General features: G+C 48.2%; 1 protein-coding gene across 5 annotated transcripts in view; it reads left to right on the top strand.

Moving 5' to 3' along the window:
* The window catches only part of PLXNA4 (plexin A4), a 586108-nt gene that overhangs the window by 207702 nt on the left and 355658 nt on the right, over positions 1 to 22748 (top strand). For all 5 annotated transcript variants that reach the window (XM_042972611.1, XM_042972629.1, XM_042972638.1 and 2 more), the window contains one exon: positions 16314 to 17578. In XM_042972611.1, coding sequence (XP_042828545.1) covers positions 16314 to 17578 — 1265 coding nt within the window. The remainder of the gene's footprint in view (positions 1 to 16313; positions 17579 to 22748) is intronic.

Below are 22748 nucleotides of genomic sequence, written 5' to 3'. Positions count from 1 at the left end.
TTCTTTTTGATCACCGAGTAATACATTGTTTATATATACCACATCTTCTTTATCCATTCATCAGTCGATGGACATTTGGGTTCTTTCCATGCTTTGACTATTGTTGATAGCGCTGCTATAAACATCCGGGTGCATGTGCCACTTCAAAACAGCACACCTGTGTCCTTTGGATAAATACCTAGTAACACAATTGCTGGGTCATAGGGTAGTTCTATTTATGTTTTGAGGAATCTCCATACTGTTTTCCAGAGTGGCTTCACCAGTTTGCATTCCCACCCGCAATGCAAAAAGATTCCTCTTTCTCTGCATCCTCGCCAACATCTGTTGTTGCTTGAGTTGTTAATTTTAGCCATTCTCACAGGTATGAGGTGATATCTCATTGTAGTTTTAATTTGTATTTCCCCAATGATGAGTGATGTTGAGCATTCTTTCATGTGTCTGTTAGCCATCTGGATATCTTTTCTTAGAAAAGTGTCTGTTCATATCTTTTGCCCATTTCTTCACTGGATTTTTTTTTGGGGGGGGTGTTGAGTTTGCTAAATTCTTGATAGATTTTGGATACTAACCCTTTATCTGATATGTCATTTGCAAATATATCCTCCCATTCCACTGGTTGCCTTTTAGTTTTGTTGATTGGTTCCTTTGCTATGCAGAAGCTTTTTATCTTGTTGAGATCCCAATAGTTCATTTTTGCTTTTGTTTCCCTTGCCTCTGGAGACAAGTCAAGTAAGAAGTTGCTGCAGCCGAGGCCAAAGAGGTTGTTGCCTGTTTTCTTCTCTGTTGCCTGTTTTCTTCTTTCTGTCTTATGTTTAGGTCTTTCATCCATGTTGAATTTATTTTTGTTTTATTTTGTAAGAAAGTGGTCCAGATTCATTCTTCTGCATATCCCTGTCCAGTTTTGCCAACACCATTTGCTAACGAGACTGTAGAATCTATAGATCTGTAATCTGTAGAATCTTCAGAATTTTCCATTGGATATTCTTACCTGCTTTGTCAAAGATTAGTTGTCCATACATTTGTGGGTCCATTTTTGGGTTCTCTCTTCTGTTCCATTGATCTATATGTATGTTTTTGTGCCAGTACCATACTATCTTGATTACAGCTTTGTAATACAGCTTGAAGTCTGGAATTGTGATGCCTCTGGCTTTGGTTTTCTTTTTCAGGATTGCTTTGACTATTTAGGGTCTTTTCTGGTTCCATACAAATTTTAGGATTGTTTTTTCTGGCTCTGTGAAGAATGCCAGTCTGAGTTCTTTTGATTCAGACTCTGGCCTTTAGACCTTCGCTCGTTTGCGTAACTGAGTGCCCAGGATGCTCTTTATAACTTGAGTGAAGAGAGAGCTCTTTGCTAAGAAATATGTGACTGATGCCAATTATCCCTTGCAAGTTTTACTCTTTTCATATTATTAATTTTCATTGGAAATTTATGAAGTTTACAAATTAGCTTGTACTTCATAAACATTTGTAAGTCTCCTTCAGTAAAAGAGAAAGTTTGATGTGACAGTTCTATCCCAAAAAGTAACTGTAAAATGCTAGCCCCTTAAGTGAAATATGTTTTATTTTTTATTGGCATCAACTTCTTCCAGTTGAGGTCATTGATACACCATCTGCATCACCAGGGAACTGTCAGAGCAGAGGGTCCTGATGACTAAGGGCCTTTCTGTAGGTCTAGGTTCAGGTCTTAGCCTCATTTTATATTTCATTATGAAGAATCAGTTTCTCATCTAGGAAATAAGGATACCATTACCATCTTTTTGGGAGTGTTTAAATAAGGTGCCTTGTGCAGACCACACAGCTGGGTTCTGTGTGAACCACTCCTCTCCATGATTCCCTTTCACATCAACCTGGGCAGGACTGGCTCTGCAGATGATCTTGCCCTTGATGTCCCAAACAGAACTCTTGATTTCTTTGCTCCCCTGCAAAGTGTTCCCATAACAGTAACATGGCACTACTACCCACCCAGTTCAGTTGCTCAAGCCCAAATCAAGGAGTTGTTATGCATTTCCCTTCCTCCCTCCCCTCTCATTTCCATACTCACGAGCAATGCTGTTGGAGCAGGTTCTCTGTTTTCAACACCGGCACCTGAGCCTGGCCACCATCACCCCTCAGTGAACTACAGGTCTTCTGTTCCACCCACAAACCATTCTCCATCTAGCAGCCAGACTGAGTTTGTCAATGATAAACCTGACCTTGCTTAAAACCTTTTCATGTGAAATTCACATTTCTTCCCATAGCTTTTATTTTTTTAATGTTTATTTATTTTGAGAGAGAGATTGAGTGCAAGCAGGGGAGGGACAGCGAGAGAGGAAGAGAGAGAATCCCAAGCAGGCTTTGCACTGTCAGCACAGAGCTCGACATGGGGCTGAAACTCACAAACCAGGAGATCATGACCTGAGCTGAAACCAAGAGTCAGCCACTTAACCGACTGAGTCACCCAGGTGCCCCTCCCAGAGTTTTAGATGTCCTCTGCCATTTACCCCCTGCCTTCCTCTCTGACCCCATTACTCACACTTCTCTGCTCATCAGTGCCTTCCAGACCCTCAGTCTTCTGCCTTTTTCTTGCTAAGCCTGCCCCTCCTCAGAATTTTTCCCTTCACTTTCCTTTGGCCTAGAATGCCCCTTCCCCAAATCTTGGCATAGCTGGCTCCTCTTTGTTATTTATTTAGCTCCTTTGTAAGCATCACCTCAGAGAGACCTCCACTGGTCACTCCAGTTGGGGACTCTGCCCCCTACCCCACAGCTACTCTGTATCAAATGGCCATGCCTTCTATTTTTTAAAGTCTTAACACTATCTGAAAATAATTATGTTTTCTTATTCATTGTCTGTATTCTCCCTATTAAGTGTAAGCTCTGACATCAAAGACTTTTGTCTTACTCATTGTGTACTCTTAGTACCTGGGTTCCTGGTAGGAGCCAAGTAAGTGTTGTTGAACAAATGCATAAATGGACTTGGGTCATCTTCCCTGCTTGGCCATTTCATATCATCCTTTGGCCACCCAGGCCTTGTCCACTTGTGTCATTTCCCTGGGATGAAGGAAAGGGGTCTCGTCTCTCCTTCACATGCAAGGTATCAAGGCCTATCAAGATGATGGCACTCCAAAACAGTTCAGTTTCTATATTCCAATAGGCTAGAAGGACTTCCTTCCCTCCAATTTAACAACCACACATGGGTCAGAGGCCTCCTAGATTCACCTGCCCTCCTACTTTTGAAATAGAAACGTCAGTGATGACCTCTGATGGGTGACTTTGTGGTTTACAGAGAAGTATTGGATCTGTCAGAAGACTTGAGTTGTAGACATAGGAAGAGCATGGCTTTGGGAAAATTAATGATATTCTCTGAGTCTCTGTGTCCCCATCTGGACATTAACAATCATTGGATGGGGATGGATATATATTTTTGGAGTCATGAGTGTTTATTTCATATGAAGGAGCTTATGGAAGGCAAGGTTTACACACGAATGAGAGGTAGTGGGGGTGGAATCTCAGGCCATGTAAGAGGAGGAGGTGGGTGGAGCTAGCAGGCATTTTCCTCTCTGTGGAGCACTTCATGTTTCCGTCCACTGGGCAATGTGCAGAACAGACTCATAAAAGCTATGAGTCTACTTAAAGGCCTCCTGGGTTTTGCAGTGGATTCAACCCTGTATCACACCTTGGATCCATCTCCTGGCCTCTTGTGCCACCAGTGATACAGCTTCTGAGCAGGTCCTGAAAGTGAGTGTCAGCAGTATCCAACATGAATCTTCCTCTGCCTGGCCTTGCCATGGGCCCTCCACCAATATGCCCCTCCTGTATTCTTTCACCTGGAGGAGAAGGGCACAACTAATTCACAGGGGTGCTCTGGGAGGAAACCAGTCCTGTCAGGGGTGAGGGCAAGAGAGCCTGGCATTGATGTTGGGGCAGAGGTTGACTTGTTGAGGACCATGTTCTGTTGCTACTTTATGGTGATGGACACCTTGGAGAATGACATCTGAGGGTCTTCACCATTCTGTGACTTGCTTGTGAAAGGGTGGTGGGTTGGGGGTAAAGATTTCCTACTCCTTGCCTCATATGTTTCTGGTATAAATACAGAAGTAGGGTGAGGTCTCAGCAGAGTGGGGCAGGCAGGGGAGAAGGAGTTGGGAGATGGGAATGTGTTCATTCCTTTAGAATTGTTGCCAGAAACCACACATGTCTCCTTAGTCATTTGATTCATAGGTGTGTTCCCAGCAGGTAGGAGGAACAGTATGACTTGGTGGCACAAATCCCCACTGTTGGGGACCCAATACCATAAAGCACACGGGAATAAGCAGTAGGTGAGCCAAGAACAAGCATCTTAATAGGAATAGCATACTATACTAACATTACTTGATCAATACTAAATACTTCAAAAATTCAGTGTTGTCATGGTGATGGGAATTATTTCCAAACTTGAAGATATAAGACCTATTACTGCTACCTCCTTGCTTACTTCCAGGTAGCGGTGTCTGGCCCCAGAACTTTGTTGCAATCATTCTGAACACTTTTTTTTTTAAGGAGCGAATATAGCTCTGTTCAGCTTCCGGCTGCAAGGGAGATTTCTGCCAAGATTTGCGGCACGCAGCTGAAATATGTTTTGTATTTTATGAGCTTTGGCTCATCGTGGAATTAAATAGCACTAATTACATGAATATAGACCAGCAAGGGAGACAACTGTTCACTTCCTGATTTTTCCTGGAATTGAAAAAGAAAGGGAGGAGGTAGAAGGACAATGATGGGACTGGGAAGAGAACCCTCCTACTAGACATTAGATGACAACAGAAGTACTGTCATTTGGCCCAAATGTGCCCCAAATAGGCTGCTCCTTCACAGTGCCACTCTTTGGTGGAAATACTGGCCTCCTTATATGAAGATTGTGTGGGCGGGAAGGGCGGTGGCCCTGATGCGGGCAGCAGTCACAGGGCCTGGGGTCGGTGGGGGGACATTTGGGGAGCCAGGTGCTAACTGGGGGAAATGCTGAGGCCCAAGGATCTGAGAGCAATGGGCTCCCAGCTGGGATCCCCCAGCACCCTGTATTTAGCATCCTTTCCAAACCTCTTAACCTTTTTCAGCTAGAAAAGTCGAGTTAGAGAGTTCACACTTGTCTAAGGAAGGGAATTTTCATTCCTTGTTAACATTTATTTTCTTACTAGTGAAAGGGAAGGAAATGGGCAAAATCACTCTATCACGGATGTAAGTTAAACCCTTGGGTTGGGGTTGGGGGGGTGGTGCTTCAGAGTCTAGAGGACTCCTGCTGACTTTTCAGTCAACTGTTGTGGGTGGGGATCCCCAGAGGCCAGAAGAAGTGAAGGCCCCTCCCTGAAGGGCTAGTTTGCTCACTTGGACCTGGCTCTGTGAGATGGACCAGAACCTGAGCTGACAAAGTACGCCCCGCTCCAGCCTTCCTTATTACAAGAGAGAAAATGGCTCAAGGCGGGTGATTTAGGGCCACTTGACAGATGAGTGCTCTGCGTTCTCAAAGGGCAGGCAGTGCAATCCGACCGTGGCAGGCTCTCCCAAGGCGCTCCACAATTTAGATTTAGGCCGCTAGAAAGCCAGTTTAAGCAAAGATGCAAAGAGCCTCAAGAGAGAAACTTCAATGCCAGCCTTTTGTTTTCTAGTCAACACCCTCCCACCCCCTACCCTGGGTGTTGTAATCGTCACCATTATGTGGTTCTGTGGCACGTGCCATCTGTGGAACCTTCCCAACACAAGTGATGGCCTGTATCCCAGGAGGCCTAAATGCCTTACTCTCACTTCGAAATTTAGCCCAAGAAGGAACTTGGTGATCTCTCTTGCCTTATCACCCTATCTCCCGAAACACTATTTTACAGATGGAGAAACTAAGGCATTAAGAAAGAAGGGCAGCCACTGAGCAGGACTGTGACCAGTTGGGATTACCATTCCTGACTTCTGTAGCATCCTTGCCATGGTGACTCAGAGAAAGGAGGCTTTTGTGGATGACTTTGGGTGAACATTAACCATGACCCACTGTGGGCTAAGAAGATCCTGCTTCTTCCCTTGACCATGAGAGGAGAGGAGGGTATGGAGAGGAGGAGCTCACTGGGGTGAAGCCATGTGATATGGTTTTGCTTGCTGCTGCCACACTGAGAGTCCAGGCAGAGGGGATGTCAGGGCTGAGGGAAATGTGGCTGGAAGAGCTGTAGTGAGCCTTGTCTCCAGATGAAAATCAGTCAGCTAAGCAAGCCTTCAATCTGCTTCCCCCCAGGCCACATGTATGTGAATGGCTGCATGGAGCATTGACTGTCCCCAGCCTGTGATGGACCCCCAGCCCCATCTCTGTGATCTGAGTGTCCACCCAGATCTTGGAGCAGCAAAAGTGACAGCAAATGCCCTTTTGCTATAGCTTTCGGGTGTCATGAGCACCTTTGCGTGATGTCCCTCCATTTCCATACATCCAGAGGGAATAGGCACCCTCAGAATACTGGGAGCCAGCCCCCTGGGTAGGGCATTCCTCATGGGCTGGGCCCAGGGTTGGGGTGGGAGAGAGTGACCACATTGATGCCAAGTCCAGCTGGGGCATCTGACCCTGAATTCCTGGCCAGCCTGTTTCTTTAAATGAGACACTGGAAAGTTTATGATTCTGTCCTCCCAGCCCAGACTGCTATTGAGAATGTTGTGTTTTTAAAGCCTCACAGCCAGACTTGGAGTAAAGAGAGTCATTGCTTAGCGACTCCCCCACCCGGAGCACAGTGCCTGGAATATAAAAGGCTGCTGCGAAGTAATAATAAGAGTTCCATCTTGAGCTGCCTGGGCTCGCTGAAGCTCCCACTCAGCTCTGCTGGGAACTGCAGACTTGGCCAGAGAGGGGTGGTTTTGTCCCTGGGGGGCTCCCTCAAGGCCAAGGACAAGGAGGCCTGGGGGAGGGGAAACCATAGATGGGGACCTCAGGGGTCCAGAGACGACCTAATCTCTGAATGGGGGCGGCTCACAGACTCACCCTCCTGCAGAGGCTCCTTCCAGGCTGGTTCCAAAGGCTCTGTCCATGGTAATCACATTTCGCCAGCCCCCTTCAATAAACTGGGAAGTAAGGATTAAGAGAGCCCTGAGCAGCTTGAGCTTGGTGCTGAATTTCCTGGGGACCCGGGCTGGTTGCCTGGAGGCACAGGGACTCTAGGTCTGTGCCTGGCTCCCCATTCCTCTCTCTTCCCCGCCCCTGATGGGGCCTCCAGCCCTTCCCCCAACCACCAATGTCACATTTCTCCTTGTTCAAAAGAACAGAAGCAGAGCAGAGGGAAAACAGACTGGAGGGATTGACTCCTGGGCTCCTGACCTGCCCTAGCTGTTGTTGCATTCTGGTTTTTGCTGGGTTATGGCCACGCTGAACTTTCAGAGTCCTGCATGCACATATGACTGTCCGATGACAGTGCTGTGACCTTCTCTTGGAAAGACGGTTGCTTTGACTTGATTTTTCCCCCTAGCGGTAGTAATGGATTGCACTGCAACATTCACACCCTCAGGCACTTTCCCATTTATGAATGTGGCACTCATTTCTGAGATGGCGATGGGGAGGGGGGCAATGAACACATGCTGCACGCACATCACAGGCTTTGGGGACAGCCATTGCATGACTAGACTACAGATGTCACATGTAAATGATTCTTGAGAAAAATAAAATAACAATTCATGGCTCCCACTTAGAGAAACTAAGAGTTTAATGTGAGAAAAGCAGACACACACAAAAATACTTACTGAGGATGTTCTTCTGAGCACATAGATTATAAACTAGAGTAGGAATCTAATAAAGGCATTTGTCCATTTTGCTAATTTGGATCAATGGATGTCTAGTGTTTCTTGAATTAAATAGAAAGGAGACCTGTGCTGTGTCCCCAGCCCTCTCTCTGCCCTCATCTGCACACACATAATGCCTCCCTAGTTCCCAAACTTTGGGAGGGCCACTGAGGAACATGAAGAAGATTTTTCTTCCTTGTAGACATTGGCATGGTCATCTTGTACCCATCTAGGCACAGATACTTGAAATCTGGCTTTAAGAACAAGGAGGGGGCTGCTGGCATTTAAAGGGGTCCCCCCCCCGCCAGGGGCAGCCTTATGTGCTACAAGAATCAGAGCCCCTACAGCACCCAGGCTGGGGTTTGAATCATGGCTCTGATATGCTGGCTCTTTCTGCCTGTGTTAGTCAGGGTTGTGCCTACAGCTGTCACACAGAAATCCACCATTTCAGAGCCTTGTTCCAGTAAAGGTTTCTTTCCTGCCTTGGTGGATGGGTCCTTCCACCTCTAGGCTCCATAATCCTGTAGAGCCTCAGAACCCTCTTTTTCCAACTGGTGAAAGGCTCTGTAGGGAAGACATATCTATTTCTTAACTGCTTTGGTGCAGAGGTGGAACCGTGACAATTCTTCACTATTCACAGGGTCACACCTGGATACTGTGTGAAAATGTAGAGGCTGGGAGAGGTGGCTGGTGGCCCCCTCTTACCAACAACTTCACACAGTCAGCCGCATGGATGGAGAAGCACACATTTTTGGTGGATCATTAGCTTTCTGTCCTCCAGCCTTGTCTCGACAAGAGATGAATTACATAAAGTGGGGCACTGTAGAGGAGGCTAAGGGAAATGAGTTTCCTGGTTCCTAGCAGGGGCTGGTCAATGGAGCTCTGCAGAACTTACTAGTGACTGGAGATGGCCTCAAAGGGGGACAGCTAGAGGGTCCTGTAGGAGACCCTCAACCACCTGAGGACAGGGGTACTGTCTTCTGCTTTGGAGTGTCTGTACCCCTTGCAGCCAGCTCAGAACGCCTCGCATGGTACATGCTCAATCAACATTCGTTGGCTGAATGAAAGAATGGGTGCTGATTCTAGCAACTATGTCTCCTGCCTCGTCTAAGTTTTCCTCGATGCAAGTTTGTCTTAAGGCCCAGCTCCTTCTCCTCAACAGGGTCTTTGCTAATTTTCTCAGCTGAATAAGTGGTGTTTCTCAAAGTCTAGTTCGTGGACACAGGGCAACTTGTTATGATATTCCAGCTGGTGGACTGACAGTTCTCGTTGTAAATCACGTACGAAAGATGTAGTTTTCCTGATGCATTTGAAGTCATGCTTTAAGCAGACAAAACTGAGTATTATAAGTGGTTCTAAGCCCTAGATTAGAGCAAGGGAAACCCAACATTTTGCATTTGGTCACTGTTTGAGCTAAGTGGCCCAGCACCAAGATTCATTTTGAACTTCAGCTGTAGGTGATCCCAGCTGCCACTTCATACATACTGCTGTGGAGTAGTCATTCATTCATTCATTCATTCACTCAGCATTCATTTATTTATCCATTCATTCATGTGTTCTCAAACATGTATTACATACCTACCATGTATTAGGCTCTAGTCTTGGACCTGGAGAGGATAGTGGTGAAAAATACATAATTTCTGACTTCTAGGAGCTCGTATTTTTGGAGAGGGGACAGCATATATGGGCAAATACAACATAATTTGTAAAGTGTGAGACTCTGGTGGGAACTGATTCCTGTTTTAACATATCACAGGGGCATCCTATGCATTGCCAGGGTCAGAGCTGGCTTCTTTGAAGATGAGATCCTAGGTGAGGGGGGTTGAAGGGTGGGGATTCGGGGGGTATAAACCACCTATGAAGAAGACACAGAGGCATGGCCAGGTGGAGAACACCCCAAGAGACCTGCCAGCACAGCCCTCTAAGCAAACACCCAGCAGAGAGAGGAGCATTGTGTTTGAATACGAAAGTCAGCACACACATACATGCACACAAACCTTCCCACACCCAAATCTTACCTGAGATAAAGCCCCACTGTTTGCAAAATTCTAGATTATCTCTGTGGCCAGTGGGACATGGAGATATCTTTGGCATGCTTTCTTTTTCCTGTGAAAGAATAGTCTATTAGAGAGGATGTGGTAAGAGACACTGTCGTCTTTTGGCTAGAAGGCTGGATTTTTCTGTGTATGGGTTAGGATTCTTTCATTAACAAATTCCAGAACCCACACTGGCTTGTGCAAAAGGGAAATTTTGGCTCGTGCAACTGGAAAGTGTAAGCATAGAGCTGGCTTCAGCATGCTTGATCTAGACATCTGTGTGATGTCACCAGGCCCCGAGATCCAGTAGTTTCCTGTGGCTCAGCTCTGCTCTTCTCCGTGCTTCAGCTTCATTCTCTTCAGGCTCCCCTTCCCATCTTTCACCCCCATGGTTATAAGATGGTGCCTGCAGTTCTCAGGCTCACACCTCTCCAAGATCACATCCATGGAGACCTAGAACTTTTCCCTCAGTCTGTGATCTCTCAGAGATTCTGATCGGACCAGGTAGCCATGCCTGAACCAATCACTGAGACTCCCTGCCCTGCCCTGCCCTGCCCCCTGCCAGCATCTCTGTGCTGATTGGCTTGGGCCCAAGTCATGTGTTCCCCCTTGAACCAGGGGTGGTGACCACTCCCCCAGAAGCTTTTGGTCTTTCAGAAGCTGAAAAAGGGTGAAGAGGTGGGTCCCTAGGGGGTAAGTGAATAGGAGCAAAATAACAGATATCCACTATCTCTAATGGTGTCTTTTAAAACTCTTTTTGATCATGACTGCATTAGTCAGGGTTCTTCAAAGAAACAGAATCTGTGTGCGTGCGTGTGTGTGTGTGGAGAGAGAGAGAGAGATTTTAAGGAATCCTACAATTTTAGAGTCTCCAAGTCTAAAATCTACAGGGGTAGGCCTGCAAACTGGAGACACAGAGGAGAGCCACATAAGCCCACAGACTAGAGACTCAGCAGAAAGCCAAACGCTATCTGCTGGCAGAATTCCCTCTTGCTCAGAGAGGCCAGTCTTCAACTAAATAGATGCCCACTTTATAGGGGGGAGTGTGTATCACACAAGTCCACTGATTTAAATATTAATTTCATCAACAGGGACGCCTGGGTGGCTCAGTCGGTTAGGCATCTGGCTTCAGCTCAGGTCATGATCTCACAGTTCGTGAGTTTCAAGCCTGGAATTGGGCTCTGTGATGACAGCTGGAGCCTGGAGTCTGCTTTGGATTCTGTGTCTCCCTCTCTCTGCCCCTCCCCCGTTTGCTCTCTGTCTGTCTCTCAAAAATAAATAAACATTAAAATTTTTTTAAATATTAATTTCATCTGAAAACATCCTCACAGAGACATCCAGAATGATGTTTTCCTGTGTACCTGGGTACCGTAGCCCAGCCAAGTTGACCTATAAAATTAACCATCTCAGTGACTAACAGGAAGAAATACATTCATATCACATTCAATGCATACATATATATGGCTGAAACAAGAGTCTCACTAAATAGTGGTTACCCTTCCTAAAAGTGGCATAGTCTTATTTTTCTCTTCTACTTTATTTCATAGAAAAGCTCGTGTGACTCACTCAATTGGTTTCTGGGTTCACGGTATGTTGTAGAGATGGTCTTTTGAAACATCATCCTAGAATATGTCTTCAGAATGTTCTGTTATCCCAATGCAAAGGTCCTGTGGACAACTGAAGAGCTTTCCAAACCCCAGCATGACTTTGTGTTGCCTCAGCCCAGACCTGACTTGTATCTGCTCATGCCTCAGTTTCCTTATTTATAAAGGAGGCAGACTTACAAATACCTCTTCTACCTAACAGTGAACAATAAATCCAGAACAAGGTAATGTATATGAAAGCATTTTGTAAACTCTAAAGTAATTTCGTGAAGTAATTGCTATTTTAAACTAGTCTGTAATAACTTTCCTCTCTTCTACTCAGGAATCTGAGAGGAGGGTGCTATTTCGTGAAAATTAGTTTGAGCCCTTCAACACTTGCCACATAAAACAAAGACAGCCCCAATTTCTTTAATCAAAATGATGATCAGCTTCTAAAAATGAGTCCCATCTCCCCTGAGATCATTCAGAATTAAAATCTGATTTCAAAGAAGGGAAATGTGCAGTGTGTTTGGGTTTGATCCAGAGCCTTTTTGTTCCCCAGCTTTCCACTCATTACCCATTCTGCTGGTTCAGTGAGGTCTTTGGGGTGATCTTGGGGTGACCCAGTCACATCACTTGCCTTTAAGAATCAGAGTTGGGATGAATGCTCCCTCCAATACTTTGAAAAGCAGCTAATTGATGGCCAAGAGAGAAATGATGTGGGTAGGACGTGCCACTGGGGGCAGGGGTTCCTAGGTTGGGTCACCACTTATGAGGACAGATGTCCTGGAATGGAGCCACCCTGGAGACAGAGCAGCCTCAGGCAGTCCTAGGGAGCAGGGGACTGGCAGCTCTGCCCACTTGTGGGTCTGGAGCTTGGGGGGTGCCCTGTGTTTGGGTCACCCCTGCAGTGGTGGTGCCCAGCAGGGTCTCCAGTGAGGCAAGCCAGAGCCCGCACCCTTGCTTGTTCCTTCTCTCTTCCACTTCCCTGTTACTTGTTTTCTAATCAGTCCTTTCGTGGTGTGTAAAAAGGGAGGCTGGTTATTCCCATCATATGTTATTGTTTTCTGTGGGTTCCCCTCTCTCCAGGCACAGTAATTTCACTATCCCTAGATGAGGGTGATAAGTGTTTGAGATGCATAACTGTGTCTCATTTCAGTGTCTAATAGAAGATGGAGAGAGAGCCCTGGCACCTTTCTGCTCAGTAAATTCATAATTACAGGCTTCCTTGCCTCGCTTCTCGCAAACTAGAGAACTGTTGATTGGCGTGTGGGCCCATGAGTGTGTACAGTAAGGCAGGGGGTGTGGCAGGCACACTTCCCTGGTTCCTGGCAGGTTCCAATATGGGAACTGCTGAAAGTTCCCTCCAGAGAGTTGGTGGCTGAGTCCTGACTGGCACCTGCCTGTCTGGAGTGAGGATTACCAGCCTTGCTGGAATTTCATTGTTGCCAGTAATGTTCTGAGAGCTGTGTTAGCCGGGCATATGGCACCCAAGACAAAGGCCAGGGAGCAGGTGCTGAGGTGGGTTCAGACAAAGCTGGAAGACAGGCTGCAGGTGGTAGAAAGAGCACTGGGCTGGGAGTCTGGAGACCTGAGCTCAATGCCATCCCCACCTTCAACTCACTACGTGACCTTCTACAAATCACCTCACCTCTCTGGATCGCAGCTTCCTTGTCTTTAAAATCGGGGATCGGAAATCATTAAATTGGATTATCTCTTTCAGATGAAAAGCTTCTAGATTCTTCTCTGATGTTTGGATTTGCACAGGCAGTTCAAGATGAACCATCCTGAGTCCTCATCACTCTAACTGAGATGGTGCCATCACGTACTATCTCGTTATCATAATCCTAACCCTTTTCATCTCATTTCGTCTTGTCGACAAGAAGAACAACTATCATTTAATAAGTAAAATACCGTGTGCCAGGCCAAAGGCCCTGTGCCAGGCACTTTCTGTCATTATCACTTTTTAGAGGTGAATAGTGGTGCCTGCCTGATAGATGTTATCTGCCAGGTTATGCCCTGTGGGTCCCAGGGGCTAAGCTTCCTCCTACAGAGCAGGTGGGGAGGTGTTCCTGGGTGATGTCCTGGGGCTTTTCTGTCTGGGGACTTACATGGATTAGAAAGGGCTTCCAAGTGCTCTATATTCTGGACTCTGGAATTGTGTGTCTCTAGGAACAGTATGGGTTTTGTAGGGGTGCAAACCTGGGTTTCAGCCCCAACTCTGCCATTTATTAGCCCCATGCCCTTGCAGACCCCAAGTTTCCTCATCTGAAAAGCAGATGGAACAACCCCAAGCAGAGCAGACAGCTGTACTGATTGGGTGAGGTAGTCAGTGTGCAAGCATGTGCATGGGGCCCGGGTACGGCGTATGACCCACACATACTGACATTCCTCCTGGCTTCCAGCCCCTCTCTCTGCCAGTCAGAAAGTAAGTCTTGAGTTTCCGCTGGACGTCGGGCATGAGCCCGGCACTCTGGACTCACCAGTGAACTCAGTGGGCCTCCTTGCCCCCACGGAGCCCACAGCCCTCAACCCCAAAGTCAAGTCCTTCTGCAGAGGCTAAATTGAAGCATGGGACCCTTTTCTGGGAGCATGTGCTCTCTTCCTTTAAGTTTCTCTCCTCAATACCATGAAGTTTTGTCTCCCCCTCGCAGGGATGTCCTGACAAGGCTTGGGGCTCTTCTTTTAGCCCTGTCTCCTACCTGACCCTGTTCTCCAGACAAACATTCCCTGGTGAATATGCCATCTGATATGTTCAGACTTTTGCTACACTGACCCCTCCCCTTCTCTTCTGGCCCCACATGTCCTCCCTTAGTTCATGGCCAGGCCCAGATGCCATCCCACAGCCTTGTCCTTGCTCTCTTACCCCAAGGTAGAAGTCAGCGTTCCTCATGGGAGCTGCCGTCACATAACCTTTCACTATCTGAATAAGTTAGATTCCGGTGGCATCTACTGGGACCTGACCCCAGCCTCAGCTGTCCTTGGATCCTGCAGCATTTTGCAAATTCTGTGTGTGCCCTGAGCAGACATTTCCCACGTGGGGGTGTGAATGAAGGTACTGGACTCACAGGACTGTTCTGGGCTGTGGGTGTGCAAACCATTCTCCTCTCTGATGTTCACTCGAGAAGACGTGTGGCTTTGGTTGGGATCTTAGCTGACGACGTCATGTCTTTGCTTTCTTCTTTCTTCTCTTGGTCTTTGTGTAACCTCGCACTCTCCCTGTGGGGTGTTCTCTTGCTTCCTGGTCTACCTCTTCCCACTGCTCCATTATTGAGGATTTGGGTGAGAGAAATTCCACAAAGCTGAGATGCCCCCAAGTAAGATGCAGGCCATTCCTGCCCTGCTTTCTCTCAAACTGGAAGAAATATGAAGCCGTCCTCTTGAATAGAAATGAATAAGACCATTAGGACCAAGAGCTATTTTGTTCCATGGGGAGTTATTTATTTATTTATTGGGCCACTTCTTAAACCATTTGTTCTCTCCTTTTAATGAAAACCTCTCAGAGGAGGCCCCAATATGGGAGGCAGCCAAGATCTGCCTCATTAAAATGACATCAGGGCTCAGAGCCGGGCAGTGTACCCGGAGGACCTGGTTGCTGTCGTGGTGCAAAGGGATCCAGGATGTGGTTTTAAAGTTTTGGCCTCATGCACTATCTGGCAGTGGGGAGGTGCGAAGGAGAAGTGTCCGCGGCATAGGTGTAGACCTAGAAGACTGGGGCTGTGACCAATGGACCCCAATAAAGGGTTGTTTGGACTATTCTGCTGCATATAAACAGTAGCTGGTGCACCTCCCCATCTGTTCCAGGTTGGGGTAAACTGAGACGGATTAGCAGTTAAGAATGAGAATCCACTGGGGGTGCCTGGGTGGCTCAGTTGGTTAAGCGTCTGACTTCAGCTCAGCTCACGATCTCACGATTTTGTGAGTTTGAGCTCCGTGTCAGGCTCTGTGCTGACAGTGCCGAGTCTGCTTGATTCTCTCTCCCTCTCTCTCTGCCCCTCCCCCGCTCATGCTGTCTCTGTCTCTGTCAAAATAAATAAACTTAAAAAAATTAAAAATGAGAACCCGCTGTAGACTTGCACACCCAGGTTTGAATCCACTTCTGCTTATAGCTATGCAAGTTTTATAACTTCCCTAAGCTGCAACATGGGGATAAAGGTACTACTTACTTCAAGGGGACTACGAATCAGGGTCCCAGTAGGAGATAGTGGTGCAAATTCAGTTGTTTGTGCAAAGGTCAATATGGGAGCTCTTCACAAAGGTATGGCTCCCTAAGAGCAGAGCAGTATTTGGGGGTAGGAAGAGTGAGGCCTGTTACCTCCTCTAGGACCAAGTGGGGTCAGGCAGGAGGTGGTTCACAGCACCTGGAGACAGAGAGGCAGTGTGGAGAGGCATGCCTGGAGCCACTGAGACCTGTGGGTGAGCATGGAGGCCCAGCCCCATCCCCTGTCCCCTCCCCCTCCTGCCAGCCTTCTGCTGATGCTCCCATCTGGCTGTACCTAACCAGGCCTGAGGGCAGGCAGCCCACAGATATAGCGTCCATACAGGCTAGCCTCCGAGGCACAGAGAAGGGTGGGGAATGGATCTGGAGGGGAAGGTAGAAGATACCCACCTCTGAAGGGTTTGTAAGATGAAATGAGATAGTCTCTGGAAGGTGCTGGACAGTGACTGCTATGAAGCCAGGCGCTAGATAGCCAATGGCCGTGCTTCATCGTCATCATCATCGCTATGATCATTATTATTAGCATTGTTGTTATTGTTGAAGTTGCCCTCCCGGCCCTGCTGTCACCCAGACCTGGGTGACCCACATATGCATGGGGGCCGAGTCCCATAGCCTCCAGCTTTTCCAGTGCAGTTCTTGGTCTCAGCATGTGCAGAGGGCTTCGAGGGGCCAGCCACACAAGCCCTGTACCATTATTACCCAGTATCACATCCTTCCTTTCCCCCACAGGAGCCTCCACTCCTGAGTCCTGGCCCTCCGAGGAGGCCCCTGTGCCAAGTGCTACCGTGCCGCGAGGACCCGTTTCTGAAATGAAAGCCATGCCGTGGAATTGGACTTGCCTGCTCTCCCATCTCCTGATGGTGGGGATGGGCTCCTCCACTCTGCTCCCCCGGCAGCCACCCCCAGTGTCCCAGAAGCGGTCTTTTGTTACGTTCCGCGGGGAGCCAGCTGAGGGTTTTAATCACTTGGTGGTGGACGAGAGGACAGGGCACATTTATTTGGGGGCCGTCAACCGGATCTACAAGCTCTCCAGTGACCTGAAGGTCTTGGTGACCCACCAGACAGGGCCGGACGAGGACAACCCCAAGTGTTACCCACCCCGCATCGTCCAGACGTGCAATGAGCCCCTGACCACCACCAACAATGTCAACAAGATGCTCCTGATAGACTACAAGGAGAATAGGCTGATTGCCTGTGGGAGCCTGTATCAAGGCATCTGCAAGCTTCTCAGGCTGGAGGACCTCTTCAAGCTGGGGGAGCCTTTTCACAAAAAGGAACACTACCTGTCTGGAGTCAACGAGAGCGGCTCTGTCTTTGGAGTGATCGTCTCCTACAGCAACCTAGATGACAAGCTCTTCATCGCCACAGCAGTGGATGGGAAGCCAGAGTACTTCCCTACCATCTCCAGCCGGAAGCTGACCAAGAACTCAGAGGCGGACGGCATGTTCGCTTACGTCTTCCACGATGAGTTTGTGGCCTCGATGATTAAGATCCCTTCAGACACCTTCACTGTCATCCCTGACTTTGATATCTACTATGTCTATGGCTTCAGCAGTGGCAATTTTGTCTACTTTTTGACGCTTCAGCCTGAGATGGTGTCTCCACCAGGCTCCACCACAAAGGAGCAGGTCTATACATCCAAGCTTGTGAGGCTTTGCAAGGAGGACACCGCCTTCAACTCCTACGTGGAGGTGCCCATTGGCTGTGAGCGCGGCGGGGTGGAGTACCGCTTGCTGCAGGCCGCCTACCTGTCCAAAGCCGGGGCTGTGCTCGCCCGGACCCTCGGAGTCCGTCCGGAGGACGACCTCCTGTTCACTGTCTTCTCCAAGGGCCAGAAACGGAAAATGAAATCCCTGGATGAGTCGGCCCTGTGCATCTTCATCTTGAAGCAGATCAACGATCGCATTAAGGAGCGACTGCAGTCCTGCTACCGGGGCGAGGGCACGCTGGACCTGGCCTGGCTTAAGGTGAAGGACATTCCCTGCAGCAGTGCGGTGAGTCAGGGGAGAGCCTGCGGGCTGGGATGGCGTGGCGTGGCAGGGGGACACTAGCCTGTGGTTTCCATGGGATGTGAATCACCCATCCCATTTTGCCAATGGGACAAATACATCTCTGGGTCTCACTGGACTCAGATCAGCACCAGCTCCAACATGCTATGGCTATGGCGCTGAGCTTATGAGAGCTGGAGCTAGAGCTGCAAGGTAGATTTCCTATTTGATGCTTTTCTCTATTCTGTATTAGCTCATGGCATGGCTCTAGGAGGGCATGCTAGAAATAGGTGGGGATTGTGTCATACAGATGTCACATACACCAGGCATTGTTAAGACAAGATTATTATGTCCTGTGGTATAAGACACATATCCATCTTTCTTACTGACCATGCCAAAAATCACTTTCCTGGGAACTTAGAATAAAACCATTACTGGGAGTAATGGAGCCAGCCATTCTATACTTGGGATAGATCTAGGGCTTCAGGAGCATCACGTTTTTGTCCCTCGAGGATCCTTAGGAAATGGCTAAATGAGAGCAGTGGTATGGTGGGAGTCCAGGGAACACAGAGGTGAAAACAGAGCTTGCTGAGAAAACTGCATTTATGGGGCACCTGGATGGCTCAGTCGATTAAGTCTCTGACTCTTGGTTTTGGCTCAGGCCATGATCTCATGGTTTGTGAGATCGAGCCCCATGTCAGGCTCCATGCTGACAGTGCAGAGCCTGTTTGGGATTCTCTCTCTCTCTGCCCTTCCCTTGCTCACTCTCTCTCTCAAAATAAATAAACTTAAAAAAACTGCATGTATTAAGCATCTTCTGTGTGCACTGTTCCGTGGAAGAGATATGGCAAGCAGCCTCGGAACCCTACTGAGTGACAGAAGTGCTGAAGGAAACCAGAAAAAGGGGAGAATGAAGGGCTGGTTTAGAAGACCTTCCCAGGGACTCATGCAACAGGTGACCCACCCTCCTGCCTCTCCCAACCTAACTCACTCGTGATCCAGCTTGCTGTGGCTTCACATCTGTTCATCTTTAAAATGGTCCAGTTTTTTCTCATTGTTCCAGTGACTTAGAAGTCTGATTTATGAGCATCTTCTATGCCCTGTGTCCCTCTCCTTCCTCCTTTTTTTTTTTTCATTCACTTAAAAACCTAGTTTGAGAAAAGTCTATCCTAGAGAGAAGAAAGGAGAATTCACACACAGGTGGAACATGTTTGCACGGATGTGATTCTTGACTGCTAGCCCAACTTTGGTGGGATTCCACATTAGTGAAATGTATTTTGATTGATTTAAAAAGTCTAAGTTTCCCTTCATGAAATATGGCTACTTGCCAAACCCATCTCAGAGGGTGCTGGCACCCAGGCAGCTTGTGGGGGGAGGGGCTGTTCTTGTGGGCTCTGGGACTTTGAGGTAGGGGTTGGGGAGATGGAGAAGAAGGAAGGGACTTGGCAAGGTTTGCCTTTGGTGCCCTAACATTTAGGCTCATGCTGTTTTCCACTGGTGAGTTTTCTAGGTAGTTGGGCTGAAACTAAAAGATGCCATTTATTTCAGATAACCTGAGAAGCCTAGTGTCACAAAGGAAATGAGAGAGGCCAGAGAAGGAAGCAACAAGTTGACAATCTTAGCCAGGCCAGAGAGTGGAGGGGACTCCACTGTACCTGCTGAGCCTTAGTGGGTGGCATATCTTTGGGAGCCTTTGGTTTAGGGCAATGGCGGATTCACTCAATAGAGTCAATGAAACAAGACAGGTTTATGACCTGGGGGCCATGGACTTCTCCCAAATGCAGGCTATAAAGGCCAGGTGCTGTACTGTATGTACATATATTACAGCCTCAAGCACAGCTCCCTGGGAAGACGCAGTAGGGAGCCGGCGTGGAGAAGGAAGGCCCTTAGAGACCCTCTGATCTGTACCTTCATTCCGAGGCCCAACAAGGTGAATGAATTGCCCAAAGTCACATAGTTTGGGAAGGAATGGCAGACACAGCACTCGAGGAAAATTTCCTTTGCCTCTTGAGGAAAATCACACTTGCACACATGTATGCACACACATGCACACCTACACATGCATGTGTGCACACGTACAATAAATACCCCCACGAGCATGCACACAAGTATGCACACCCTATGTTTGAAAGTGCAAGTCTATGCGGTGTGCTTACCAAACAGCTAGTTCTTTTGAGATCAGATGGGTTGGCTATTTTTTCCATAGATGCTTTTCTGTAGAAAACTGGCTCAGATTCTGTCTTTTCGGGTGATGCTTTTGGGAGTAGACTCAGCTGCAGGGATCAGCCTGGCTGCCGATGGGCAGGTGTTTGCCCCGCCCTTGCTCCCTGCCACAATACAAAAAGCAAAGTTCATCATGGAAGTCTGCAGAGCTGCGGGTCCTGAGACCGCATGGTGGCCTTGGAGAGAACAGAGGGACGACAGCTTTGCAAGACAGGCTAATGCCAGGGCTGGGAGTCATGGAGCCAGATAACAAGCTTTTGATTTTTCTTTGGGCTTTAATTAGCCCTTTCAAGTTCGAGGCAAGTTCAGGGCTGAGAGCAGAAAGGAGGAGGCCAGAAACTCCACACCGGGCTGGGCTGTCTCCCCAGCCAGTATAAAAGGCCACACCAGCTTGTAATGTCAAGTATCAGTTTCCTTTGATTCGGCCGACGCTCGGATTGCTTTGCTCCAGTCCTCAGGTGCTCGGCTACAATTCATTTGGCCCCAGCTCAGACCACACATGCGCCCCGTGCCATCAGCCAGGCCAGGCTCCTGGGCCTCCCCAGGGAGGAGTGGTCGTGGGCACACCACTTGCAAACCCAGCCTCTCCTCCACCCGTTCATGTGGCTGTTGGGTTCCTTTCCTCTCTCCCTTTCCTGCCTTGAGGCAATGATGGACTGGATGCATCTAGAGTTCTCTTTTGCCTGTGAGTCCAAGATTCCCTTGAGGCCTGTGAGGTGGGATGGAATCTCGGATGGCCTCTGTCCTGCAGCCTGCCCTTTGTAAGACCACAGTGGAGGGAAGCGAAGGCCCAAGAGATTGACTTTTAAGACTTGTGGTTTGTAGGCTAAGGGATTCCCTTAGCTTCATCGTAATTACAATCCATAGAGCTTGAAAAGGTATGATTAGTGGTTCATTTTTTTCAATTGAGACATAATTGACATACAACATCATGTTGGTTTCAGATGTACAACATGACAATTGAGTATTTGTATGTATTACAAAGTGATTGCCACATGACGTCCAGTTATCTACACACAGTCACATGTTTTTTTTTTCTTGTGGTGACACCTTTTAAGATCTATTCTCTCAGCCACTTTCAAATATACAATGCAGCATATCAACTATAGTCAATCATGCAGTACATTACATCCCCAGGACTTATTTATTTTATAGCTGGAAGTTTGTACCTCTTGACCAGTGACTCATTTTTATTGTGTTCCTGTTTTCCTAATTCCCTAAGGTAGACCACTCATCCCATGGTATTCTTCAGGGTTTTCCGGCCCTTCCCATTTCTTGGGATCCACATTCCTTCCCCTGAACTCAGGCCCCCTGAACTCAGAGCAGGAAGCAATATAAGCCCTGGGGCCTCTGGCCCCCTTATTATGTCCCAGCTGGTATTTTGCCTGTGTGCAGGGAAGACCAGGTAGAGTGGGAAGAAGACATCTGTGTGACTCAGCCTGCCATTCCACGGGGCATTCGTGGTGGGCCACAGCCTGGTGAGCAGAGGGGGAAGGGTTGTATGTGAGGAGGGTTCTCAGTCTGCAGGTCCCCAGAGAGCTCCGCATTGTTTTGATTTTATTCCAGGTGAATCAGGGAAGGGTGGCGGAGTCCACATCAGAGATAAGGGCTGGCAGGCTCGGAGTGGCCTCCTCACAGGGATGTAAATGCATGTCGCAAACACGAATCTCTGAGTGGGTGTTGGGTGTAGAGGCTGGCGAAGCAGCCCAGGTGTTTTCTGGTGCTTGTGGGAGATGGAAGCAGCTTCCCCCTTTGCCTTCTAGGCCATTCTTTTCCTGTGTCCTGGCTTTCCCAGCCTGAATGGAAAGAGGTATCCAAGAACAAATGGTCTGTTGTCTGAAAATTGCTTTACAGGTCTCAGGAGGGCACAGGCAGAAGGAGGGTCCTAGAGGCATCAGCTGGGGGTCCCATTCTATCTTGGGACTCAGCAGACTGAAGACCGACCTGAGTCCCTTTGCTTCTGAGCGTTCAGGAGGGTTAATGCTAATGATGTAATCTCTGTTTCTGCTACTCAGCACGGGATGGTCTCTGTCTCTCCCTTTTGGAGGCTGTCATGTCACCCAGGCTCCCCAACCCCTCTGTCTACAGAGCACAAGATGACTGGCATGAGAAGCCCATTGTCTCTGGCTTCTGTCATGTGCCATGGCCCTAAGCAGGCCAAGGTGACAGTTCCCAGCCCTTTCCTGGGAGCCCTGACACTCCTGACCCAGAGTGGGGCAACGAGGCTGGGGAGTGTGCTGTTGTGGGCCGAAGCTCTTGTGTTCACATGGGCCGAGTGGCCTGGCCTCCCAGATCCCCCAAGCAAGCTATCTATGCCTCCTCAACCTTTCTTCAGCCTTCTAGGGTAACCTCATGGAACACTAGCCCTTCCACCTTCGAATTAATTAATGAATCGATGAAACATTTGTCAGGCCCTTGGCTACGTGCTCCCTCCTGGTGGGTGCCAATCATGAAACGACATCGGTCTCCAGGGGCCCAGGATCCCAGGAGGGAGCTGCGCCCCGGTAGGTGATTATGGCCTGTGTGATGGGAACAATGGCTGTGGTCATGGGACAGGTCATTACTCATGCCACTAAGTCTTCCCTGAGTTTGGAGCCAATTGAGAAGTGGACACAGGAGTCAGGCAGTGTCAGCTTTAGTACTGATAAGGCCATATGGGGCAAAAATCAGCTTTTTAATCTTCCCCTTAAAACTTGAACTTCAAGTGACCTTCCAATACAAAAATGTAGGTGCTCAGGGCAGAAACTATTATCCAGAATCATTGCCTCCCACCGGTCACGTCTCAGTAGTGGGAACAGAGAGTGGTGGCCTCTGGGCTGCCTCAGGAGTTCATCTTGTGCCTGACAGTTTACAGAGGGGTTCATCACCTCCTTTTCTTCTCCCAACAGTGCAGTAGGATAATAGAAAAGGCAGGCATCCCCTCCAGTTGAGGAGCTGGAGGAACAGAAAAGTC

This window comes from Panthera tigris, chromosome A2 (genome assembly GCF_018350195.1).
Source record: "Panthera tigris isolate Pti1 chromosome A2, P.tigris_Pti1_mat1.1, whole genome shotgun sequence".
Taxonomy (NCBI): domain Eukaryota; kingdom Metazoa; phylum Chordata; class Mammalia; order Carnivora; family Felidae; genus Panthera; species Panthera tigris.
Note: the sequence above shows the minus strand (reverse complement) of the source record. Positions and strands in the feature narration are given on the sequence as shown.